Source organism: Zootoca vivipara, chromosome 5, assembly GCF_965207765.1.
Source record: "Zootoca vivipara chromosome 5, rZooViv2.hap1.1, whole genome shotgun sequence".
NCBI lineage: Eukaryota > Metazoa > Chordata > Lepidosauria > Squamata > Lacertidae > Zootoca > Zootoca vivipara.
In genome coordinates this window covers 88,617,491-88,638,769 of record NC_142588.1, presented here as the reverse complement: position 1 = coordinate 88,638,769, position 21,279 = coordinate 88,617,491, and the positions used below count along the sequence as shown (strand labels likewise).

At 47.2% G+C, this 21,279-nt stretch overlaps 1 protein-coding gene across 1 annotated transcript; it reads left to right on the top strand.

The window, feature by feature from the left end:
* The first annotated feature begins 372 nt into the window (after positions 1 to 372).
* Positions 373 to 13,847, top strand: FETUB (fetuin B). Its single transcript, XM_035133722.3, has 7 exons — positions 373 to 648; positions 2,929 to 3,039; positions 5,134 to 5,221; positions 9,220 to 9,386; positions 10,009 to 10,122; positions 10,954 to 11,043; positions 12,774 to 13,847. Exons 1-7 carry the CDS (start codon positions 412 to 414, stop codon positions 13,266 to 13,268), a joined length of 1,302 nt encoding a protein of 433 aa, XP_034989613.1. The 5' UTR covers positions 373 to 411; the 3' UTR covers positions 13,269 to 13,847.
* Positions 13,848 to 21,279: the final 7,432 nt, after the last annotated feature.

Genomic DNA, 21,279 nt, shown 5'->3' with positions numbered 1-21,279 from the left:
CGCGCTCCTATACACACTTGCCTCTGGTGTGTAACAGAACATCCTCATCAGAAACAGTGTGACTTGCTTCTCGGTAAACCTCCAAAGGATTGCACCATAGATCTTGGCCAGAATTTATATAACAAGTGGTTAGTTTGGCATCATTATTACTAGATGTTTTCTGCGGACTTCAATCTGAAGCCAAGGACACGGGTCCAGAGCTGGTTGGAAAATCACATTTTCAACCTGTCAACACAACCTTCTGATCGTTGACTCAGTGTTTGCAGTTTGCATGTCCAGGTTCAAAGGTGTTGGCCGCAGGGAGGAAGAAAAGCAAATATTAGTGACTTGCCTCAAAAGTATATAAAGAAACCTGAGTGCACTGCAAAGCCTGCTCCTCCAGAGGGGTTGCAGACTCTCCTTCCCTCCAATATGGCCCTTTTAATTTCCTTCCTGGTCGGGATACAGGTATTGTGTTCCTTAGCCCGTCTTCCACCACATCCAGGACACCCACCGAGACCACCACTGACAGGACTGCTTTCCCCAGGGTGCAATAATTCTGTAGTCAAAGCAGCTGCAGATCAGGCCCTAGACTGGATCAATTCCCATGAAAAAAAGGGGTACGTGCTTGGTCTTCAGCGAATCTTTGATGCCCGGCAACTTCCGAAGGTAAGCAGCTACCCTCGTACTGACTTTGCTCTCTACATTGCAGTTGGGGACAACCATCTTCAAAAACATCAGATAAAAGAGATAAGATAAGATAAGATAAGATAAGATATCTTTATTGTCATTGTCACCTTGCGGGAACAACAAAATTACTCGGTTGCTACATCCACTCAGATAAAGCGTTCCGCATAATCCAAAATTACAAAACCTAATTAAAAACAGTAAATATAATACAGAATAACAAGTAAAATAAGATGACTTCAAAGTCCAGGCTTTCCATTTAAGGCCAAAATCGCTCTAAAGAAGAAACTGTTCCTGAGACGGCTCGTTCTTGCCTGCATTGTTCTATATCTCCGTCCCGATGGCAGGAGCTGAAAGAAATGGTGACCAGGGTGCGTTGGATCTCTTGATATGTCTAGTGCTTTTCTATGGCACCTGGTGGTGTAGATTTGTTCTAAGGTGGAGAGTGAGCAGCCAATAATGCTCTCAGCTGTTTTATTAATTCTACACAGCCCTGCTCTGTCCTGAGAAGTACAGCTTCCGTACCACACACATAAACCGTACGTGAACACACTCTGTATGGCACAGTGATAGAAGGCAAGCAGCAGGTTTTGTGGAAGATGCTTTTTCCTTAAAATTCTCAAAAAATACAGTCTCTGCTGCGCCTTCTTCACAAGCCCCCTTGTGTTAACACTCCAGGACAGATCCTCCTGTAACTCAATGCCTAGAAATCTAAACGTTGTTACCCTCTCCACACAAATTCCGTCAATCAAAAGTGGCTGGACCTTGTTCTTCTGTCTCCTAAAGTCCACCACAAGCTCCTTTGTTTTCTTAGTATTTATGAGCAAGTTGTTAACTCTGCCCACTCTGTCAGCCTCTCCACCTCATCTCTATAGTCCGTTTTACCCTCCTTATCAGAGATGAGCCCGATCACGGTTGTGTCATCTGCAAATTTGACAACCCTATTTCTAGGGTGGGCAGCGACACAATCATACGTATAAAGAGTATAAAGGAGCGGACTAAGCACGCATCCTTGTGGTGTTCCTGTGTTAGTCCTAAGCATGTTAGACATATAAGGGCCCAACTGGACCCTCTGGGAGCGATCTGAGAGAAAGTCCAGTATCCACCCACAGGGAGGGGATAAGGGGGAGCCATTGTCCTATCTATTAAGTGGACACTCCAAACCAGGAGTAGCTAACATGTTGCCCTCCTGATGTTGGAATTGTAGAATTGCAGAGCTGGAAGGGATCCCAAGGGTCATCTAGTCCAACCCCCTAGAATACAGCAATATTAGCTAGACAGATGGCCAACCAACCTCTGCTTAAAAACTTCTGCTCCAACCCATCCCAGATCTGCCTGCATGTTCCAGCACCAGCCTCCCCATGGCTTCAGTTGTACAGAATGAAAGCTGCAGCCTGTATAACATTTACTGAATCCTAACTGAGAATTGCTCCATTTTAAAAAAGGAGAAACTGAGGCAGAGGAATAAGCAAGTGTAGGGGCGGATGCAATAGTCCTGGGTGCTAGTATAGTATCTTCTTCTTTGGCGATCACTTGTAGCCAAGTAAGATTGTCTTCCATAAACACAGTTTTAAGTGATTGTGGAGGCCAATTCTGGATCCACATGTCCTTCCACAGTGGGGACATAGGTTTCTGGGTGGGAGTTTATCATGGTGAGGGTTTGCCAAGTGTGCCTTCCTCTTAGCACCTTTCTCCCTTTTGTCCTGAGTTCGTGCTTCTTCAAAGCCCATGACACTTTTGGGAAAGGCTGTTCTCCAATTGCAGTGCTCACAGGCCAGTGTTTCCCAGTTGTTGGTGTTTATACTACATTTTTAAAAGTTTGCCTTGGGAGAGTCTTTAAACCTTCTTTGTTGACCACCAGCACAGGGATTAGCATAACGCTCTCAGAAAGCAGGACCTGGCTGAATGCATTTTTAAAACACCCAAAAATAACTCTAAAAGCCATTATTTATTGGGGGGAGGGGACTTTCTAGTTTAGTTGTGAGACCCTTTTCTTTATAGGTTTCGAATAAATGGTTGCAATTTGCAAAAGAAGCAGCTGTTGGAGGCATTTTTGATCCTTGAAATCCCAGGAGAACGAAAGTCTAAGGCTGATAGTCTAAACTTACATAGAATAACTTTGTTGACATCAATGTTAAATTCACTTAGTTCTATAGAATTTGTTTTGCGTGAAAGGCAGCCAGCCAGGCTTGCCTTTTCAAATTCTGCTCTGTCTTGTGCTGCAAAGGGTTTCGTCTTCTTACTGTCTTTCATCTTCTATAGGCGCCTGAAGTCTCTACGTATTTTCTCACCTTGGATGTGCTGGAAACGGTGTGCCACGTTCTCAGCAGAAAACAGTGGAAGGATTGCGATTTCAGAAGCGCCCATGAGACAGTAAGCATTCGATCTGCCAGGTTCAGAAAAGGACTGAATGTGCTAGGTTTTGTTTTTAAGCTAGGAATGTCTCCACACTGCCACTATTTTGTGGGAGGAATTCAAGTGCATACTAGGAATCTTAGGCCTGTGCAATTAAAGTGGATGAAATTTTGCTGTTACCCTAGAGCAGTGGTTTTCAACCAGTGTGCCATGGCACCCCAGGGTGCCTTGAATGATGGCCAGGGGTGCTGCGGGCAACACTGGCACCTGCCCCTCTTTCCTTCCCTCCCTCCTCTCATGCCCTCTTGTGTCTCTGCCTCCCAAAGGCTGGCACAGCTGTTTGTTGCAGCAGCCCTGGCTACAAGCTCAGCAGGCGGGTGGTGCCTCTGGGGCTGGCCAGGAGTGGATGTGGCCTCGAAGTAAGGTTCTGGCCTCACCTTCACCTTTGGCCAGTCTCTGTCAGGCAGCTAAGGCTGGGGGCATCCTCTTTCCAGGCCCCTGTGGGATGGCACCTCTCTTTGGGGCGGTGGCAGCTGCTGCTCAGAGGACTCCAAAGGAGAAAGGAGAAGAGAGGAGGCTGAGGGAACCCTCCACAAGGGAGCGTGTTCAAAAAAGGGGTGAGAGGCTGCCGGCTCGGCAGGCAAGCAGTGGCATAACTGGGCTCCTGAGCCCCACAGGGGTGCCGCAGAAAGAATGTAGTTGGTCAGGGGAGCCGTGGGCTCAAAAAAGGTTGAAATCCTATGCCCTAGAGTAGGCATCCCCAAACTTTGGCCCTCCAGATGTTTTGGACTACAATTCCCATCTTCCCTGACCACTGGTCCTGTTAGCTAGGGATCATGGGAGTTGTAGGCCAAAACATCTGGAGGGCCACAGTTTGGGGGTGCCTGCCCTAGAGCAACAAGTCTGGTTTTAAAAAGAAAATGACTTTGTGCGAAGTAAGGCTCTGGTGATGTCTCCAGGTGAGACCTGAAAAGGTCTGTATTTCAGATTTGAATTGCTTCACGAGAAAGGTTAAGGGGTTCACATCACCATACCTGCCAAGTCCCTGCCTGAGAAATAAGGGACTGGACCGGAAGTAGCAGACCGGAAGTAGTGCTGCCGCCATTTTGGAACTGGGCGGAGCGTGCTCAGAAGCGACTTTTGATGCTGCTCTGCCCTGTTCCAAAATGGCCGGTGCGCCAGAAGTCGTGCTGCAGCCATTTTGGAACTGGGCAGAGCAGCATCAAAAGTTGCTTCTTAGCATGCTCTGCCCAGTTCCAAAATGGCCGGCGCGCCAGAATAAACCGGGGGGAAACAAAAAAATCCGTTTTTTTGGCTGGGAACAGCTGGAAAAACGGGGGTTTCCCGGGGAATACGGGAGACTTGGCAGCTATGCATCACCCACCTTCTGCTCATGTCCGCATGGTTCCCTTTCTCTACCCCAAAGCTTTCTCCAAATACACAGAAAATTCTAGTGAGGGAAGCAGATGCCAGTGGCAGTATAGAGTGTGGTAAGATGATTTGGGACTGTGGGAAGGGGGCAGGATCCTTTTTAGAGTAGCCACATTGAGGAGGGAGGTGTAATATATCATCCTGCCCAGAGAGTACAGTAGTGTCAAACAGGTCACTGAATTATCATATATTGGTCATTGGCCACAGAAGTGTTGTTGTTTTAATTTAGTGGTGACTTCTGGGAAAAGGCAAATCCAGACTAAATAGGGGAAGGAATACAGACTGTCATTTTGAGGCCAGTGACACTGAGTGGAAACTGCAAAACACCAAAAAAAAAAACACCAAAAAACCTTGCATGCATGGAGAGCTAGAGAGAAGTACTGTAATAACAAATAATATCAGTCGAAATAATTTTTTAAAATAAAAAAATGTCTATTACTGTAGCACCTTTGAGACCAACTAAGTTTGTTTTAGGTATAAGCTTTCATGTGCATGCACACTTCTTCAGATACTCAGATTAAAAATAAGAATATTCTTTCCCAATATCAGATTTTGCAGGGGGGGGGGAGAGATTCTGCATTGCAAGTAGAAGCTGACTCCTTAGTCTGCAAAAGGTGAAGGCTTCTGGTTTGGCAAAACAAATCAGTTCTACAAACATCACTTACCTTTTTGTTGCTCCAGGTCTATGGGCAGTGCAAGGTAACAGTTTACGCTGATAACGATGGGAACGTTTCTCATCTGTGTTCCTACGACTGCGTTTTACGCCCAAGTATGTATTTCTATACATTTGCTTGAATTAATGTTTGTAAGGAAATTCATACTGTCTAGGCTTGTCATTGCTTTTCTCCCAAGAAGCAGGCGTCTTTTAATTTTGTGACTGCTGTCACCATCTGCAATGATCAAGGAGCCCAAGAAAGTAAAATCTCTCACTGCCTCCATTGTAACATCAGGAAGTAACAAACCAGAAAGAAGGCTCAATAAAACTGAAGGTCCAAGAGCAAACCTAGACAGTATCTTAAAAAGCAGAGACATCACCTTGCCGACAAAGGTCCGTATAGTTCAAGCTATGGTTTTCCCAGTAGTGATGTATGGAAGTGAGAGCTGGACCATAAAGAAGGCTGATCGCCGAAGAATTGATGCTTTTGAATTATGGTGCTGGAGGAGACTCTTGAGAGTCCCATGGACTGCAAGAAGATCAAACCTATCCATTCTGAAGGAAATCAGCCCTGTGTGCTCACTGGAAGGACAGATCGTGAAGCTGAGGCTCCAATACTTTGGCCACCTCATGAGAAGAGAAGACTCCCTGGAAAAGACCCTGATGTTGGGAAAGATGGAGGGCACTAGGAGAAGGGGACGACAGAGGACGAGATGGTTGGACAGTGTTCTCGAAGCTACGAACATGAGTTTGACCAAACTACGGGAGGCAGTGGAAGACAGGAGTGCCTGGTGTGCTCTGGTCCATGGGGTCACGAAGAGTCGGGCACGACTAAACGACTAAACAACAACAAGGAAATTCATACACCCACACAAATGCACATTCCCATTACAGCAGAGGTTTTCAACCTTTTTGAGTCCACGGCTCCCTTGACCAGCTGCATTGTTTCTGTGCCACAGGAGCCGTGTCTTATCACCCCTTGCCTGCAGAGCTGGCAGCCTCTCCCTTATGGGGTGTTCCCTCAGCCTCCTCTCCCCTATCTTTGGGTATCCTCTGGGCAGCAGTAGCTGCTGCCTCCTGGTCTGTGAGCTGCCTGCCCCCCGCCCCAAAAAGAAGTGGCTCCTCACACTGCCCCAAAGGGGCCTGGGAAGCACCCCTGGCCAACCCCAGAAGCACCATTCTTCTGCGGAGCTTGTAGCCAGGACTGCTGCAACAAGCACCTATTGAAGCCTTAGGAGGCAGAGACACAAGAAGGCATCAGAGGAGGGAGGGAAGGGAAGAAGGACGGACTCCAGCGTTGCACGCGGCACCCCTAGCCATCATTCAAGGCACCCCAAGGTGCCACGGCACACTGGTTGAAAACCACTGCGTTATGGTGTTAAAGATTTGTCCATGCAGGTGAAGATGCAGCTGCTGGGCCTGAGCTGTACCCAATAATATACTCATTTTCATTCCAGCCATTGACAAGATATTTATTTATTTATTTATTTTTAAATTCATCTTTATTAGAAATTTTTCAAACAACAAAGACAGAAATAGAAAACACAAAAAGAAAATACAAAATACAAAAAAGGAAGAAAAAAGAAAAAAGAAAAGAAAAGAGAAAAAAACACCAAATGCAAAAATGCAAAAATGCAAAAAACAAAAATTCTTACTTATTACTTGGCAATAACTTCCCGACTTCCCCGCCCCCCCTTCCCGAATCTACTCTACTCCTCATTCAGACAGCTTTCATAATATGCAAAGAAAAAAGAAAAAACAAGCCTCATCTAACATTACCAATCCATATCTTAAATAATATAATGTTCAATACAAGAAAGAAAAATCATATGTGCACATATCTTATTCTAATTAATCCCTTTTAGCCTCTAAATTCCCCCCGAAAGTTCCCCACTATATTACATTTCTAATACTCTAAAAAATTAAAATAAATGACAATCCCATCTAGGTCCCCCCTCCCTTCCCCGGAAAACATTTCCCTAGGAGTCCCGACCAGTCCCTTAAGACAATCCAGTTCAGACCTTTTTATCCGTCCATCAATTACAAAATCCCTAAATCTTTCATCCTACACCCACTCTTGTCCACTCCAGTCCCTGCTGTTTTCCCACCCTCCCATTCTGTTTCTGTTGTGTAAAATCTTTAACACATTCCCCATGCCAGTTTTCATTTTTTGCAGTTTCCAATCCCACAACTTGCGCTCTGTATGGATTGTGCTTTCCTTCTCTCACTAGGAAAGCACCTCTCCATACCCCTTCTTGTTCATTTGCCCAAGCATCATAGTCTCTGATTGGGGCAGGCTCTCCCCCTCTCACTAGGAGAACCCGTTCCCAAATCTCATCTTCCAGAGCTTGTTGGTTTAAGTCTATGTCCTGTGTTCCCTCTCTCACTGGTTGCCACAGGTTCCAATTCTTTTGCTCCTCCTGAGTTTGATCTAACATTGTAAAGTTAATTCCCGTGTCTTTTGCTTGTGGCATCGAAGTTTCCTCTGGTGATGGGAAATATTCTTCCTCTAGGTTGGGTTCTTTGTCCTTGCAGAGATCACGTAGTATTTCTTGAGCCAATTCCAGCAGCTGCTGTATACAGTTCTCATCCAGATGCTGGCTCTGTGTTTTGTCTAGCTGAATTCTTTGTCGTGTCATGTTACAAGCCTGGCATGGGTTCTTGTTCTCAAGATGGTGTTGTTTCTTTTTTCGTTTCTATGTAAAGTCTAGAAAGGGGTCTGAGCTGTTCCTTGCTCTTGTTTTAAAATTGTTCAAATTGTACAAATGAATTCCTCCACATCTTTCCAAATTCGCAATTTAGTTCCACGTTCAGATCAAAAGTATAGACAATCCAAGCAGATAAATGTATCTTTCCTGCTGCCACTTTGTTACAACTTAATGGCGGCTGGTTGCGGCTTCCCGGGAGCCGTTCCCAAGTTACAGGGAGGTTTTTCTGTCTCCCTTCGTTGTTTGCAGAACCACAATATATGTTCAGTTCTCTTTCCCTTGGTTCTGCTGCCAAGGGAAGGGCTTTAAAGTCCACTTAAAGGGGGTATCGTTGTTTTAAAATGTTTTGGGTTTTTTGCGCTAAAGGCAAATTTGCTGTTTCCTGGTTCTTTCGTTACAGGGGGGGAGCGACCTCCGTTCCCTATTTTTTACTCCCCTTTCCTGGCCAAATTCAATCTTTTTCAAATTCCAAAGTTGTACTCATGGCCCAATTCGTATTTTTGAGGTATCTGACACTCCAGAATCCGCCGGCTTGGGGCTTCACGCCGCTGAGGTAGCGAATGAATCCAAGGCTCCGTCCCGGTCTGTCTGCTCTTGGCGCTCTAAAAAAGAGCTTACTGGGCCACAAATGGGACTTTGCGAAGCACTGCCGGATCTCCACGCTCCCAGAAAGCCAAATCTGGGATTTTTCTGGGTGGCCGTGTCGCCCACGCGGCTCACCCCTTCCTCAGCGGCGCTAGGGACCTCGGAGCTCAAGGATCCCGCGCCGAGCGGTGAGGGCGCCAGACCGGAAGTCCATTGACAAGATATTTAGCCACAAGCTGAACATTCGAAGAGTTTCAGATGCAGTTTATGCTGATAAATTTAGGAACCACAACTCACCTCCTGTGTTACAACTGATCACTCTAACTAAAACTGCAGCACCGCTTGTGATTGGGTAGGCAGGGGAATCACAAGACTGAAATCCCGACTTAGAATTCTAAAAACGAAGCAAAATGTTTGACATTTCAAAGCAGTGTTTCCTTATGGTATGCCAAACTGCATGGTGTGTTCTGGGCATGATAATGCAACTATGTTGGGGTCTGGGGGGTCAGGTTCAATGCTATCATGCCACAGAAATGGGGGGTGCCCCTGGCGCCTCCCACCCATCCCACCCAGCGACTGCCATTTTTTGTTTAAAAAACAAGATTTGCTCAATGCATCGTGCATTATTGTAACATCAGGAAGTAACAAACCAGAAAGAAGGCTCGATAAAACTGAAGGTCCGCGAGCAAACCAAAGACGTGTCTTTATTTAACAAGATTAAGAAGCATATTACCACTTCTGCTTGCACACTAATTCAGCTGTACTTAAAGTAACACTTAGCTATGCAAGTCCAACTATGCTTGTTTGTTTTCTAAATAGTTTCATCAAGGGCTATCGCAAAAATTTGTCCTGACTGCCCAGTTCCCGGGGACCCAACTGAAGCTAAGTTCCATGAGGCGGCGGCAGAGAGCCTTGCCAAGTTCAACTTAGAAAACAACCATGTGCATTATTTTGCCCTCCTCAACATCACCAAAGCACGGTCACAGGTAAGGTTGCGACTGGGCATCCTTGAAAGCAGGAGCAGGGAACATGTGGCCTTCTGGATCTCGCTGGACTACAACTCCCATAATCCCTGTTCCTTGGTCATGCTTGCTGACTCTGGCTGATGGGAGTTGGAGTCTAACAAATACCTGGAGGACTGCAGCGTCACCATTTAGAGGGGAAGTTTTCTATACATCACGCACGCCTCCATTCATCACAGGATAGTTGACGGTTGCATAGAGGCCTTCTTGCTATCTATAAGCCACGAATAACTGGAAATTCCATGTTTGGGGGCAGAATATTTTCTAATGCCAGCATGATGGCATGGTTAGGACCTAGGAGACCAGGGTTCAAAGCCCCACTCAACCACGAAGCTCACAGGGTCACCTTCTCTCAGTCTAACCTACCTCACAGGGTTGTCGTGAGGTTAAAATGAAGAGGGGGAGAAGCAGCTTCAGCTCCTTGGAGAAAAAGTTGGATATAAATGTAGTACTAATTGCACCAGTTGCTGGGGAGCGAGGCGGAGGGCCAACGAGAATGTGAGAGGGCTGTTGTCTTCTATCCTCCTTGCACTTCACCCAGACAACACAGACTGCTCTAACACATTGCCTCTGCTCTTTTGCACAGTGGGTTATTGGCCCTTCGAACTCAGTGGAATATACGATCCAGGAGACATCTTGTACCAAAGGCAAGGGTGTCCCCGATATCTCCAAGTGTGAACTCCTCCCACGTGAAACGGCAGTGAGTATTCCTTCACTTTGTGCTGAAATTTGCCTCTATAGGAACTGCAGTTCCCATCATCCCTGACCACTGGTCCCGCTAGCTAGGGATGATGGGAGTTGCAGTCCAAATAAAGCTGGAGACTCAAGTTTGGGGAACCCAGAAGGAGAACATTTTTGCACCATTTTTTTGTTCTTCTCCAAGGACATGAGTAGATAGCATAAGTAGATAACATAAGCCCTGGATGTTAGCCTAAGCGCACACAAACGAGGCTTTATACTGTGGGAATAGGGTGCCATACACATTATTATTATTATTATTATTATTATTATTATTATTATTATTGCACAGTTGGACTTGTGCACATGGTTGCCACTATCCCTCCCTTTCTATCAATCTTTCGTGAAAGTGCAACTGAGACAGGGGTCGCCAACCTTTTTTGGGCATATGGGCACATTTGCAACCTGGAGAACTTGTTGTGGGAACCATGAACATGCCACAGCTCCCCACACCCCAGCTGCAACCTCCTTCCTCACCCCCCCCCCAAGTTGCATCCCACAACCAAGTTAGGCTTTCATTGGCTAAAGAAGGCTTCTGCCAAGCCTAATTTCAGTTAAGGTGTCAGAATGGAACCTGCGGGTGCCAGAGAAAGATATTGTGTTTGGGAGTACATCGTTGACCTTTGGCCATCCCAGCTCCGTCACATTCGCTCCAAGGAGGGAAAGGTTCCCCACGTCCAAGGAGGGAAAGGTTCCCCACGTCCGCTTTAGTTATTAGAACCTAAGGTCTAGGCAGGCTTGTTTTTTTTATCGCTCGTGCTTTGCTGATGGAGGGATCTGGTTTATTTCATAGGAGACAGGCCTGTGCAGAGGTTCCGTGGTAAACAGCCAGATAGATCATCAGAAGTATGTCGGAGCGCGGTGTGAACTCTACCCCCCACAGGTATGTTGCTCAGCCAAGCATATAATAATTATTTATTATTTATACCCCACCCATCTGGCTAGGTTTTCCCCGCCACTCTGGGCGGCTTCCAACAAAAGATAAAAAATACATTAAAACATCAGTCATTAAAAACTTCCCAAAACAGATGTCTTCTAAAAGTCTGGTAGTTGTTTTTTCTCTTTGACATCTGACGGGAGGGCGTTCCACAGGGTGGGCGCTACTACCGAGAAGGCCCTCTGCCTGGTTCCCTGTAACTTCGCTTCTCGCAATGAGGGAACTGCCAGAAGGCCCTTGGCATTGGACCTCAGTGTCTGGGCAGAACGATGGGGGTGGAGACGCTCCTTCAGGTATACTGGACCGAGGCCATTTAGGGCTTTAAAGGTCAGCACCAACACTTTGAATTGTGCTCAGAAACATCCTGGGAGCCAATGTAGATCTTTCAGGACCAGTGTTATGTGGTCTCGGCAGCCACTCCCAGTCACCAGTCTAGCTGCCGCATTATTTTCTGGAAGTAATAATCCACAGTAAATGAGCATATGCAATGCATTTATATCATGGAATTGTAGAGTTAGAGGGGGTCTAAAGGGTCATCAAATCCCTGCAATGCAGGAATCACAGCTGAGGAACCCCTGACACACGGCCCCCCAATGTCTGTTTACAAACCTCCAGCGAAGGAGAGTCCATCACCTTCTGAGGTAGCCCATTCCACTGTCAAACATCTCTTCCCATCAGAAAGATCCTCCTAATTTTTAGTCTTGCAATATGAATCCATTGGCTTGGGTCCTACCCATTGGTGTAGCCAGGATTTATGATGGGGGGGGAAGGCAGGACTTTTGTTAGAGGGGGGGGCAGAACTGAGCTATCTGCAACACGAATGGTCAGTTAGTTAAGTATTTTATATTTATTTACTTGATTTGGGGGAGGGCAGCTGCCCCCGCCCCGCATCCCCCTGGCTACGCCCATGGTCCTACCCTCTGGAGCAGCAGAAAACAATATTACTTCAAGCACCTGATTTGCAGGGTGCATACGAATAAATATTTGCATGCACCCTGCGAATATTTATTCTAAAATGTGTATTTTATGATGTGGGGAATTTGAAACACTGTGACAGATGTCTTTACAATGAATGGTGGTTCAGACACATACTGTAGCTGAACATTTTGATTAGCCTCATCAGTTCTGACATTTTACCATTTTTTTCAATGCATTGAAACTGATCTGAAACTCTTGGGTAGGGTGGAAAATAAAGTAAAAAGGTAAAGGTAAAGGACCCCTGGATGGTTAAGTCCAGTCAAAGGAGTCTATGGGGCTGTGGCACTCATCTCGCTTTCAGGCTGAGGGAGCCAGCGTTTGTCCAAGACAGCTTTCCGGGTCATGTGGCCAGCATGACTAAGCCGCTTCTGGTGCAACAGAACACCGTGATGGAAACCAGAGCACACGGAAATGCTGTTTATCTTCCTGCTGCAGCAGTACCTATTTATCTACTTGCACTGGTGTGCTTTCAAACTGCTAGGCTGGCAGCAGCTGGGACAGAGCAACGGGAGCTCACCCCGTTGTGCGGATTCGAACCGCCGACCTTCCGATCGGCAAGCCCAAGAGGCTCAGTGGTTTAGACCACAGTGCCACCCGCGTCCCCTTGTGTGGAAGATAAGTCCCAATAAAGGCATACATATATAAAGATGAAAATGAAATTGCAAAATGAACAATTCTAATATTTTTTTCCCTATTAGCCACTCGACACAGATGATCAGAATCCACAACCTGGACCTAAACCTGGGCAAGAAGGACACCGGGAAGGTCACAAAAGCAGTGAAGAACACCATAACCAGAAAGGGCATGGTCACGGTCACGGCCATGGCCATCACCGCCGCCACCACCGCAAACATCACGGAGACAACTCGCATGAGTTGCCAGAAACAGTGGGCCGTGTGGTTGTTCTCCCTCCTTCAAACGAACATGTATCTCTCCATTCCCTGCCAGAAATTCAACCTGAACAATTAGATGGGGAACCTGTTCCCCCCGGGGCAGAGAGGCCATCAGGAACCCCTCAAGTCGACTTCCCTGATATAGATGGTCCTGATGGCAAACCAGTCCCTGTTGGGCCATTCCCTGTTGGGTTTTCAAACTCTGCTACGTGCCCAGGAGACAGCACAAGAATTATCCCTGGCGTCGAGCTGCCCCAAAGGCCTGCCATAAAATTGCCCCCAGAGCCCAAGAAGGCCTAAAGTTTGGGTACTGTAGAATCCCCAAAAGCTATTCAACATGTGGTACTGCATCCTCACAGCATGAGAGGAGCGGTTTAGGAGGAGGAAGGGAAGGGGGGAGGAGAAAAAGATGGTCATTATAATCTCTCACCACAAAAGGTAATAATAATAAAATCCAACTGGTTGTGCAGTGAATTGACACAAAGGGCACCAGAGGAATCTTTGTGGTACAAATGTTAGTGATTTGCACGAGTGCTTTGCCAAATGAGCCCCCTCTTGTAGTATTCCCATGCTGTTTGGACCAAAGTCCATGGAGGGGAGGAATGATTGACAGCGAATAGGGAGCCCATCTTGGGCCTTATAGCATCCCAAAAGCAATACTTGAAAAGCCCCAAACATTCACAGCTCAGCTGTGCATTCTTTAGTCCCTGCGGGGGTGGGATATTTTCATGAATCTAAACAACAATGGTGGCCAGAGATCCTAGTCTTTCCTTTCTTTTCTTCGCCCATCCCTGACCTCCTCGTCCTTGTGAATGTGAGAACGACATTTTCTCTGCTGCAAGGAAGCTTAACAATACTCAATAAAAGAGTGATGCGACATTACTGCCTCTTGAGTGGCTGTTTTAGAAACCAGACCTTTCTCATTTCCGCTTTGAAACAAAGCAGGCCTCTAGACCTCAAGGCATCATGAAGTGTGTGTTTGGGGGCAGTTTAGGCTGAGGAAACCAGGAAGTTCTGGAGGTGTCTGTCTTGTCGAGTGAAAGTGGTGAGACATATATTCTCACAGGAGAAATTTCACCTTCAGCCTGGGGGAGGTGGCTAAGGATGAAAGGGGAAAATCCCTCCCCACAATTGTCAGGGTGGAGCAGTGAACAGGGGCAGCTCACCCTGCTTAACTGCTTGAGGCAAAATGGGAGGTGCCGACCTGCCATGCCGTTGCCATCACCACCTGAGGCAGCAGCCTAAGTCCACCTAGTGTCCAGACCGGCTCTGGGAGTAAAACGGGCATGGGAGAGAAAAACTCATTGGTCAGCACCAGCATTTCCATTCATGCTTGTCCTGATGGCCATGTCGGGCTTTTTTATTTTTCATCTTTGCCCAGAATGGCAACGGGTTATAACATAGCGTAGCTTTAGCTTTCAGGGGTGAGGCCAAGATTGCCTTCCAACACAGAGCAGAAACCATAGGTGCCAACCCCCAGATTGAAAAATCTGGGATCGGCAGCGGCATGGCACCGGAAGTCACGCTGCGGCCATTTTGGAACTGGGCAGAACAGCACCGGAAGTCGCTTCTACGCATGCTCTGCCCATTTCCAAAATGGCCACAGCATCAGAAATCGCTTCTGCACATGTCCAGAGCCTCCAGACATGTGCAGAAGGAGCCTCCCTGGGCCAGTAAGAATCTGGGGGATTTACAGGGGGTTTTTAAATCCGGGATGCCAGCGGGAAACGGCTGGGAAAATGGGGGTTTCCCGGGGAATACGGGAGACTTGGCAGCTATGGCAGAAACCTCTATCTTTTTTAACCCAGAACCTCTTGTGACAGTGACACTTCTGGATTATTATTATTTTATATAAAAAAGGAGTCAGGCAGCTAATGGAAGCAGCTCTGATGGTTGCCAGACACACACACACACACACAGAGAGAGAGAGAGAGAGTTTTGCCCTGTGCCCAAAAATCATCTCCCATTTTATTGCCTAGCAAAAAGGTGTGTGTGTGTGTGTGTGTGTGTGTGTGTGGAGCAATACTTTTTAAAAATAATTATTTTTATTAATTTTCCAAATTATTTCAAATCAAACCAAATTACTTTAACACAATTTCTTAAAATCAGGTTTCCCGCCCCTGTGCATCGTATGTCTGGGGGGGGCATAAAAAGGTAAAGGTAAAGGTAAAAGGTAAAGGGACCCCTGACCATTAGGTCCAGTCATGACCGACTCTGGGGTTGCGGCACTCATCTCGCATTATTGGCCGAGGGAGCCGGCGTACAACTTCCAGGTCATGTGGCCAGCATGACAAAGCCGCTTCTGGCGAACCAGAGCAGCGCACGAAAACGCCGTTTACCTTCCCGCTGGAGCAGTACCTATTTATCTACTTGCGCTTAGACGTGCTTTCGAACTGCTAGGTTGGCAGGAGCTGGGACAGAGCAATGGGAGCTCACCCTGGCGCAGGGATTTGAACCGCCAACCTTCTGATCGGCAAGCCCTAGGCTCAGTGGTTTAACCCACAGTGCCACCCGCGTCCCAAGGTAAAGGTACTGTTGGGATATCACCATTGGGAGGTCCAGCCGGCAGCCTCCTCTTCTCCTCAGTCCCGGTGATTCCCATGGAACACAACTCAAGGTCTCAAGGTGACCTGAGCACGCAATCAGCAGAGCTCATCTCCAGCGTTAGCGTGGTGTGGCAGCAGCAGCAGCATCAGAAGGAATACTCAGAGAGAAGTCCTTGCATATTTACAAGCGTTTATTACAAAGCATCTAAAGCATCTCGGAAGATAGACCAAACGTGTCTGTCTCCATCCTCAAAGCGAAAGCAAGACTAACTAACAGCATTCAATAGTACAACCCACGGAAATATATATCATGTGATACATTCAACATCCTCTGCCAAGCCTGTTCCTGTTTAAGGTGGAACAGAATCTACTATGAAATCCTAACAAAACTCCCCCATTCTGTGTAACCTTAAACTTCAGTAATCCCAACTGTAGTTTTAGCACATCCATCTTTAGTTGTTCTCTGTTAACAACCTTGGACAACACATTAGCAGGAAAATCATTACCTGGCATGTAGGACACTTGACCTGGTCCCTTCCTGATACACTCTCTTGCATGACGTACCCTCATTTGCAAGAACTTGGACCTTTGCTTGCAACCTTCTGAAGCTAGCAAATCCAAACAGGAAATGTTGTCCTGATACACCTGTACTGGACAAGTCACCTTGACTTTGACATCCTGAAACAGTTGCATCAACCACTCGCAATCTGTGAGCGAGAATGAGAGAGTGTTGAGTTCCGCTGCATAGGAACTCAGACTCACTATTGTTTGCTCCTTGCACATCCAGCCAACCAGACAGTGGTTGTACAAGTAGCAAACCCCAGAAGAGCTTGTGCCACCTGTGAAACTTGCATTTGCAAAAATCTCAAGACCTCCAGTCTTCTGACTTGTCAACTTCAGCCTGCAGTGCATAGTGCTTCGAAGATAGTGACCTATGCGCTGCAGAGCTTGCCAATCCTTAACAGTAGGATTGTCAGCATGCCTGCCAAGCAAATCACAGCTTGCAGCAATGTCAGGTCTTGAACATTTAGCAATGAAGCATAGCTTGCCTAGAACACATCTATACAAAGTGGTGTCAGAAAATGCTTCTGCGTTATCATCTCTTTGATAACCTGGCACCATAGGTGTGTCTATAGGATTTGTATCACCCAAATCCATCCTGTTCAATACCTCTGTAATTTCCTGGGTCTGGTGCACCAGAAAACTATCTTCTTTGTCTTTCTCAACTTCCAGAGAAAAATAGTTGGAAACCTCACCAAGCCCTAGGCTCAGTGGTTTAACCCACAGTGCCACCCGCGTCCCAAGGTAAAGGTACTGTTGGGATATCACCATTGGGAGGTCCAGCCGGCAGCCTCCTCTTCTCCTCAGTCCCGGTGATTCCCATGGAACACAACTCAAGGTCTCAAGGTGACCTGAGCACGCAATCAGCAGAGCTCATCTCCAGCGTTAGCGTGGTGTGGCAGCAGCAGCAGCATCAGAAGGAATACTCAGAGAGAAGTCCTTGCATATTTACAAGCGTTTATTACAAAGCATCTAAAGCATCTCGGAAGATAGACCAAACGTGTCTGTCTCCATCCTCAAAGCGAAAGCAAGACTAACTAACAGCATTACAATAGTACAACCCACGGAAATATATATCATGTGATACATTCAACATCCTCTGCCAAGCCTGTTCCTATTTAAGGTGGAACAGAATCTACTATGAAATCCTAACAGGTACCCCCTGACCATGAGGTCCAGTTGTGGACGACTCTGTGGTTAAGTGCTCATCTCGCTCCATAGGCCAAGGGAGCCGGCATTTGTCCTCACACAGCTTCCGGGTCACGTGACCAGCATGACTAAGCCACTTCTGGCGAACCAGAGCAGCGCATGGAAATGCCGTTTACCTTCCCACCGGAGTGGCACCTATTTAGCAAAACCTTAATAAATTCCTTGTAAAGCATGAATCAACTCCCCTTTTTTCCCAAAGTATCAAGCAGAGTAGCAAGTACACAATCTCTTCATTATGTAGAGGAGGAGAGGTGAAAAAAGACCATTAGAAAACCATCAGAGAGCACAAAGCACCTTGTCCTTCCCCTTTCCTTTCACAGCTGTGGTAGGGATTCTCAAATTTAAGAAAACCATTCAAATTCCTTTAGTCCCCGGTTCTTTTAGCAGCTGATTGATTGCAACCCATTTGCATATGAAGCTTCGGGAGCACCTCTTGATTAACACCAATTGTCCAGATTGAGGAGGAACCTTCCACAAATCATGCTGGTAATGGTGCCTCGTCCATGGTTGGGGCACGCTCCCAGATTGCTCCCATTCTGCCTTCCAAATTGGCAGACACAGGATTGTGCAACACTGCGGGATACAGTGAACTTCCCAGACCACCCCTTCCCCCCCCCCCGAAAGCATCAGGAGGATTTGTGCCTCATTCTCTATCTTTCCCCTGCCTGAACTTTTTCTCAGCCCCTAGAGGGGCTACGGAGAGCCTCCGCAATGGAATTGTGGGCAAGGCCTAAAACCATTTTACGCAAGCACTATACCTGATTTCTGTCCCACAATACCATCCAATCAAATAAGTATTTGCAGAGTTTAGAAGCATGATCAACCCCTGTTTGACCATAGACTATAGCACATTTGGGAGGGGTGGATACCTTTATACGGAGCAGCAGAAGAGCCATGGGATTCTGTTAAAAACAGACACGCTGAGAGAAAGAGAAATGAAAAGGGGTGCATTTCAGATTCTGCCCAGTGCATCCTCTTTGTCAGCAACAAGCTACAAAAACAGTCTTTAGGCACACCAAGGAATCTATTACAGGTCAGTGCAAAGCAGCAAAAGGTGAATTACCAGTGGACTTGTATGCTTAAAACACTTCTTTTTTTTAAAAAAAAAAGTTGACAATGACAATTTGGGAAAACATTAAAACAAACAGCAGAAGAGCTTGTCAGTCATCCGACCACATATGCACTCATTGGCCATTTCATGAATATACTCATATTTATGCCCAATATAATTTACCCTAATATATGCATTTTTGCATTTCACTATAGACGCAATAACAAACCTAGACAGCATCTTAAAAAGCAGAGACATCACCTTGCCTACAAAGGTCCGTATAGTTAAAGCTATGGTGTTCCCAGTAGTGATGTATGGAAGTGAGAGCTGGACCATGAAGAAGGCTGATCGCCGAAGAATTGATGCTTTTGAATTATGGTGCTGGAGGAGACTCTTGAGAGTCCCATGGACTGCAAGAAGATCAAACTTATCCATTCTGAAGGAAATCAGCCCCGAGTGCTCACTGGAAGGACAGATCCTGAAACTGAGGCTCCAATACTTTGGCTACCTCATGAGAAGAGAAGAATCCTTGGAAAAGACCCTGATGTTGGGAAAGATGGAGGGCACAAGGAGAAGGGGACGACAGAGGACGAGATGGTTGGACAGTGTTCTCGAAGCTACAAACATGAGTTTGACCAAACTGCGGGAGGCAGTGGAAGACAGGAGTGCCTGGCGTGCTATGGTCCATGGGGTCACGAAGAATCGGACACAACTAAACGACTAAACAACAACAACATAGACATGCCTGCTACAGTATTTCAGCCATGCACCTTTGTTCCTCCTGTGGGCCCATAACACCCACACAACTACCCTTTGTGATGCTTGGGCAACACCTGCTCTTCCAACTGGCTTGAAGCCAACGTTCCGCTTTTGCTGTTCTGCTCTGGCTCCATTTCTGCATAAATCATTCATTTTCTGTTTACATTTCTCAACCAGGGATCAAGATGGCTGCCTTTATTATTATACTGATGCTATATCTTTTTTCTTCTTCTTTAATAAACAAAACAAGTTGGTGGCCTGCTGAGCGTCAACCCATGTGCCTCTGTGGGGGCTTTCCTGGTGCAAAGTCTTCACAGAGCACAGAAGGGCTAAGGTGAACTCCTAGCACTTCTGACAGCTTTGTTCTGATGCCCAAAGCCAGGTGTCCACGGTTTCAGCAGGCTGCAATGGCACAGAAAAGGAGGCAAGGGTGGCCCTTGACTTGAGCACTGTCCCAGTAGGCTCTTCCTTCCCCCACCCGCAGGGAATTAGAACAGCTTGACCCTAGCCAGCCTCCCATGTAATCTCCCGCACGCTGCTAAAACTCCTGAAGATCATGCAGGGCCTCTGCTACTGCCCTTCTTTTTGTGCATCGACTCAGAAGGCCCCTGAATGCTATTCTTAGTGCAGTGATAGGATCAGGTAGAATAAGCCCTGGGGGTGCTCCCTTAAAACACACTTTGTGTCCCCAGGCATGTCACTTAAGGGTCCTGAGAGGCTGGTCCTTTTGCGGGTAAGTTTGGGCTTCTTCTTTTCAGGGGTCGTCTTTGTGGGGAATGAATGCTCTCCTCCCCACTGCATGCAGAATGCCCTCCTCCCCACTGCATGGAGGGGGGAGGAATCATGCTCACTGACCTAGCCTCCTATGCACTTTCAGCAAGAATGTCAAAGAGTCTAGGCATTTATACAATGTACACCCATAGTCCTGATCTCAGAATAAGGGAACTCTGAGCACTCCGCTGGACTCTGATGAGTGAGGGTTGAGGTTACTGTCTCCTCCCCGGTTTTGCTTTCCCCCAAAGACACACTCTATGGGGAGCTGGCTTTGGCCACCAGTCCTATCGGCAAACCAACTCTGCATTACAAAGATGTCTGCAAACATGGCACGAAGGGTGGCAACATGAACCCCACCGTGACAGTCGCAGTGCCTGGAGGCAGAAAGTCAGGTTGTGTATCCACAGCAATTGTCACGGTCCAATCGGCGGGCGGTTGAAGCCCTGGCTGGGGACGTCAGGACCAAAGGCAAGATGGAGGTGTAGAAGCAGGAACAGGTGCAGGGCTGAGGGTCCAGTAGCAGGCAGTCGCAGGGTCAAGGAGCAAGGCAGAGGCGAAGGTCTGGGAGTCAAGGAGCAAGGCATCAGCAAGGCAAAGGTCCAAGGGTCGAGGATCAAGGCGTCGGCAAGGCGAGGGTCCAAGGATCAAGGCGTCGGCAAGGCAAGGGTCCAAGGAGCAAGAGGCCAGAGGCAACCAGGCAGAGGTAGCGTTGCTGTGGCAAAGAGCTGAAGGGAAATGCTGAGCTTTTATCCCTCCCAGCTCCTGCCACCAGGTACCAAGTGGCCTCACCTGAGTGACCACTCCTTGCTTCTCCAGCACAAGCTGAGGCAGGCCCCAGTCCTGCAAAGCACTACAGGCCCAAGAGCCTGACTCCTGCCCATACTCCTGACAGCAGTGACCAGAGGAGGAATGGTCGCTGGGAGGAGCGCAGAGAGAAGAAACACCATGTTGCATCTGCAGCAGCACATCTTCATCTGCCCAGCTGCAACAAAACATGTCTCTCCCATATCTAAGGCTACAGCAGATGCTGCAACCTTCCAACAGTTTGACAATGAAGCACTTCTCCATTGTCTCCCGAGACAGACAGATGCCAAGCAGGTTTTGCTTTCTCCAGGGTAACACCCTTCATGGTTTTCTTTGACTAGTATCTGACCAATGGATCAAGCCCCTCTGCAATTTAAAGATGGCAGGCAGGGTTGGTACCACATGAACCCTGCTCCTTGACTGAAGCACCAGCAGGCACTTGCGAACAGCTCACTTCCTTGAATGAGCAATGGAGGCCACCCTGTAAAATAATGGGCATCCTTTTCATAGGCTCTCTCTGTGTGTGCGCGTGTGCATGTGCACACAACCTGAGAGTGACAAGGTCCAAATACAAAAGAGCCAAGATCATGTCTGTGATTTGGCAACA

Excerpts from the sequence above, each read along its gene's own strand:
- FETUB (XM_035133722.3), top strand. The coding sequence starts at position 412 with ATGGCCCTTTTAATTTCCTTCCTGGTCGGGATACAGGTATTGTGTTCC. Across the intron at positions 9,387-10,008 it reads TCACCAAAGCACGGTCACAG|TGGGTTATTGGCCCTTCGAA; the intron begins GTAAGGTTGCGA and ends TCTTTTGCACAG. Across the intron at positions 11,044-12,773 it reads GTGAACTCTACCCCCCACAG|CCACTCGACACAGATGATCA; the intron begins GTATGTTGCTCA and ends TTTCCCTATTAG.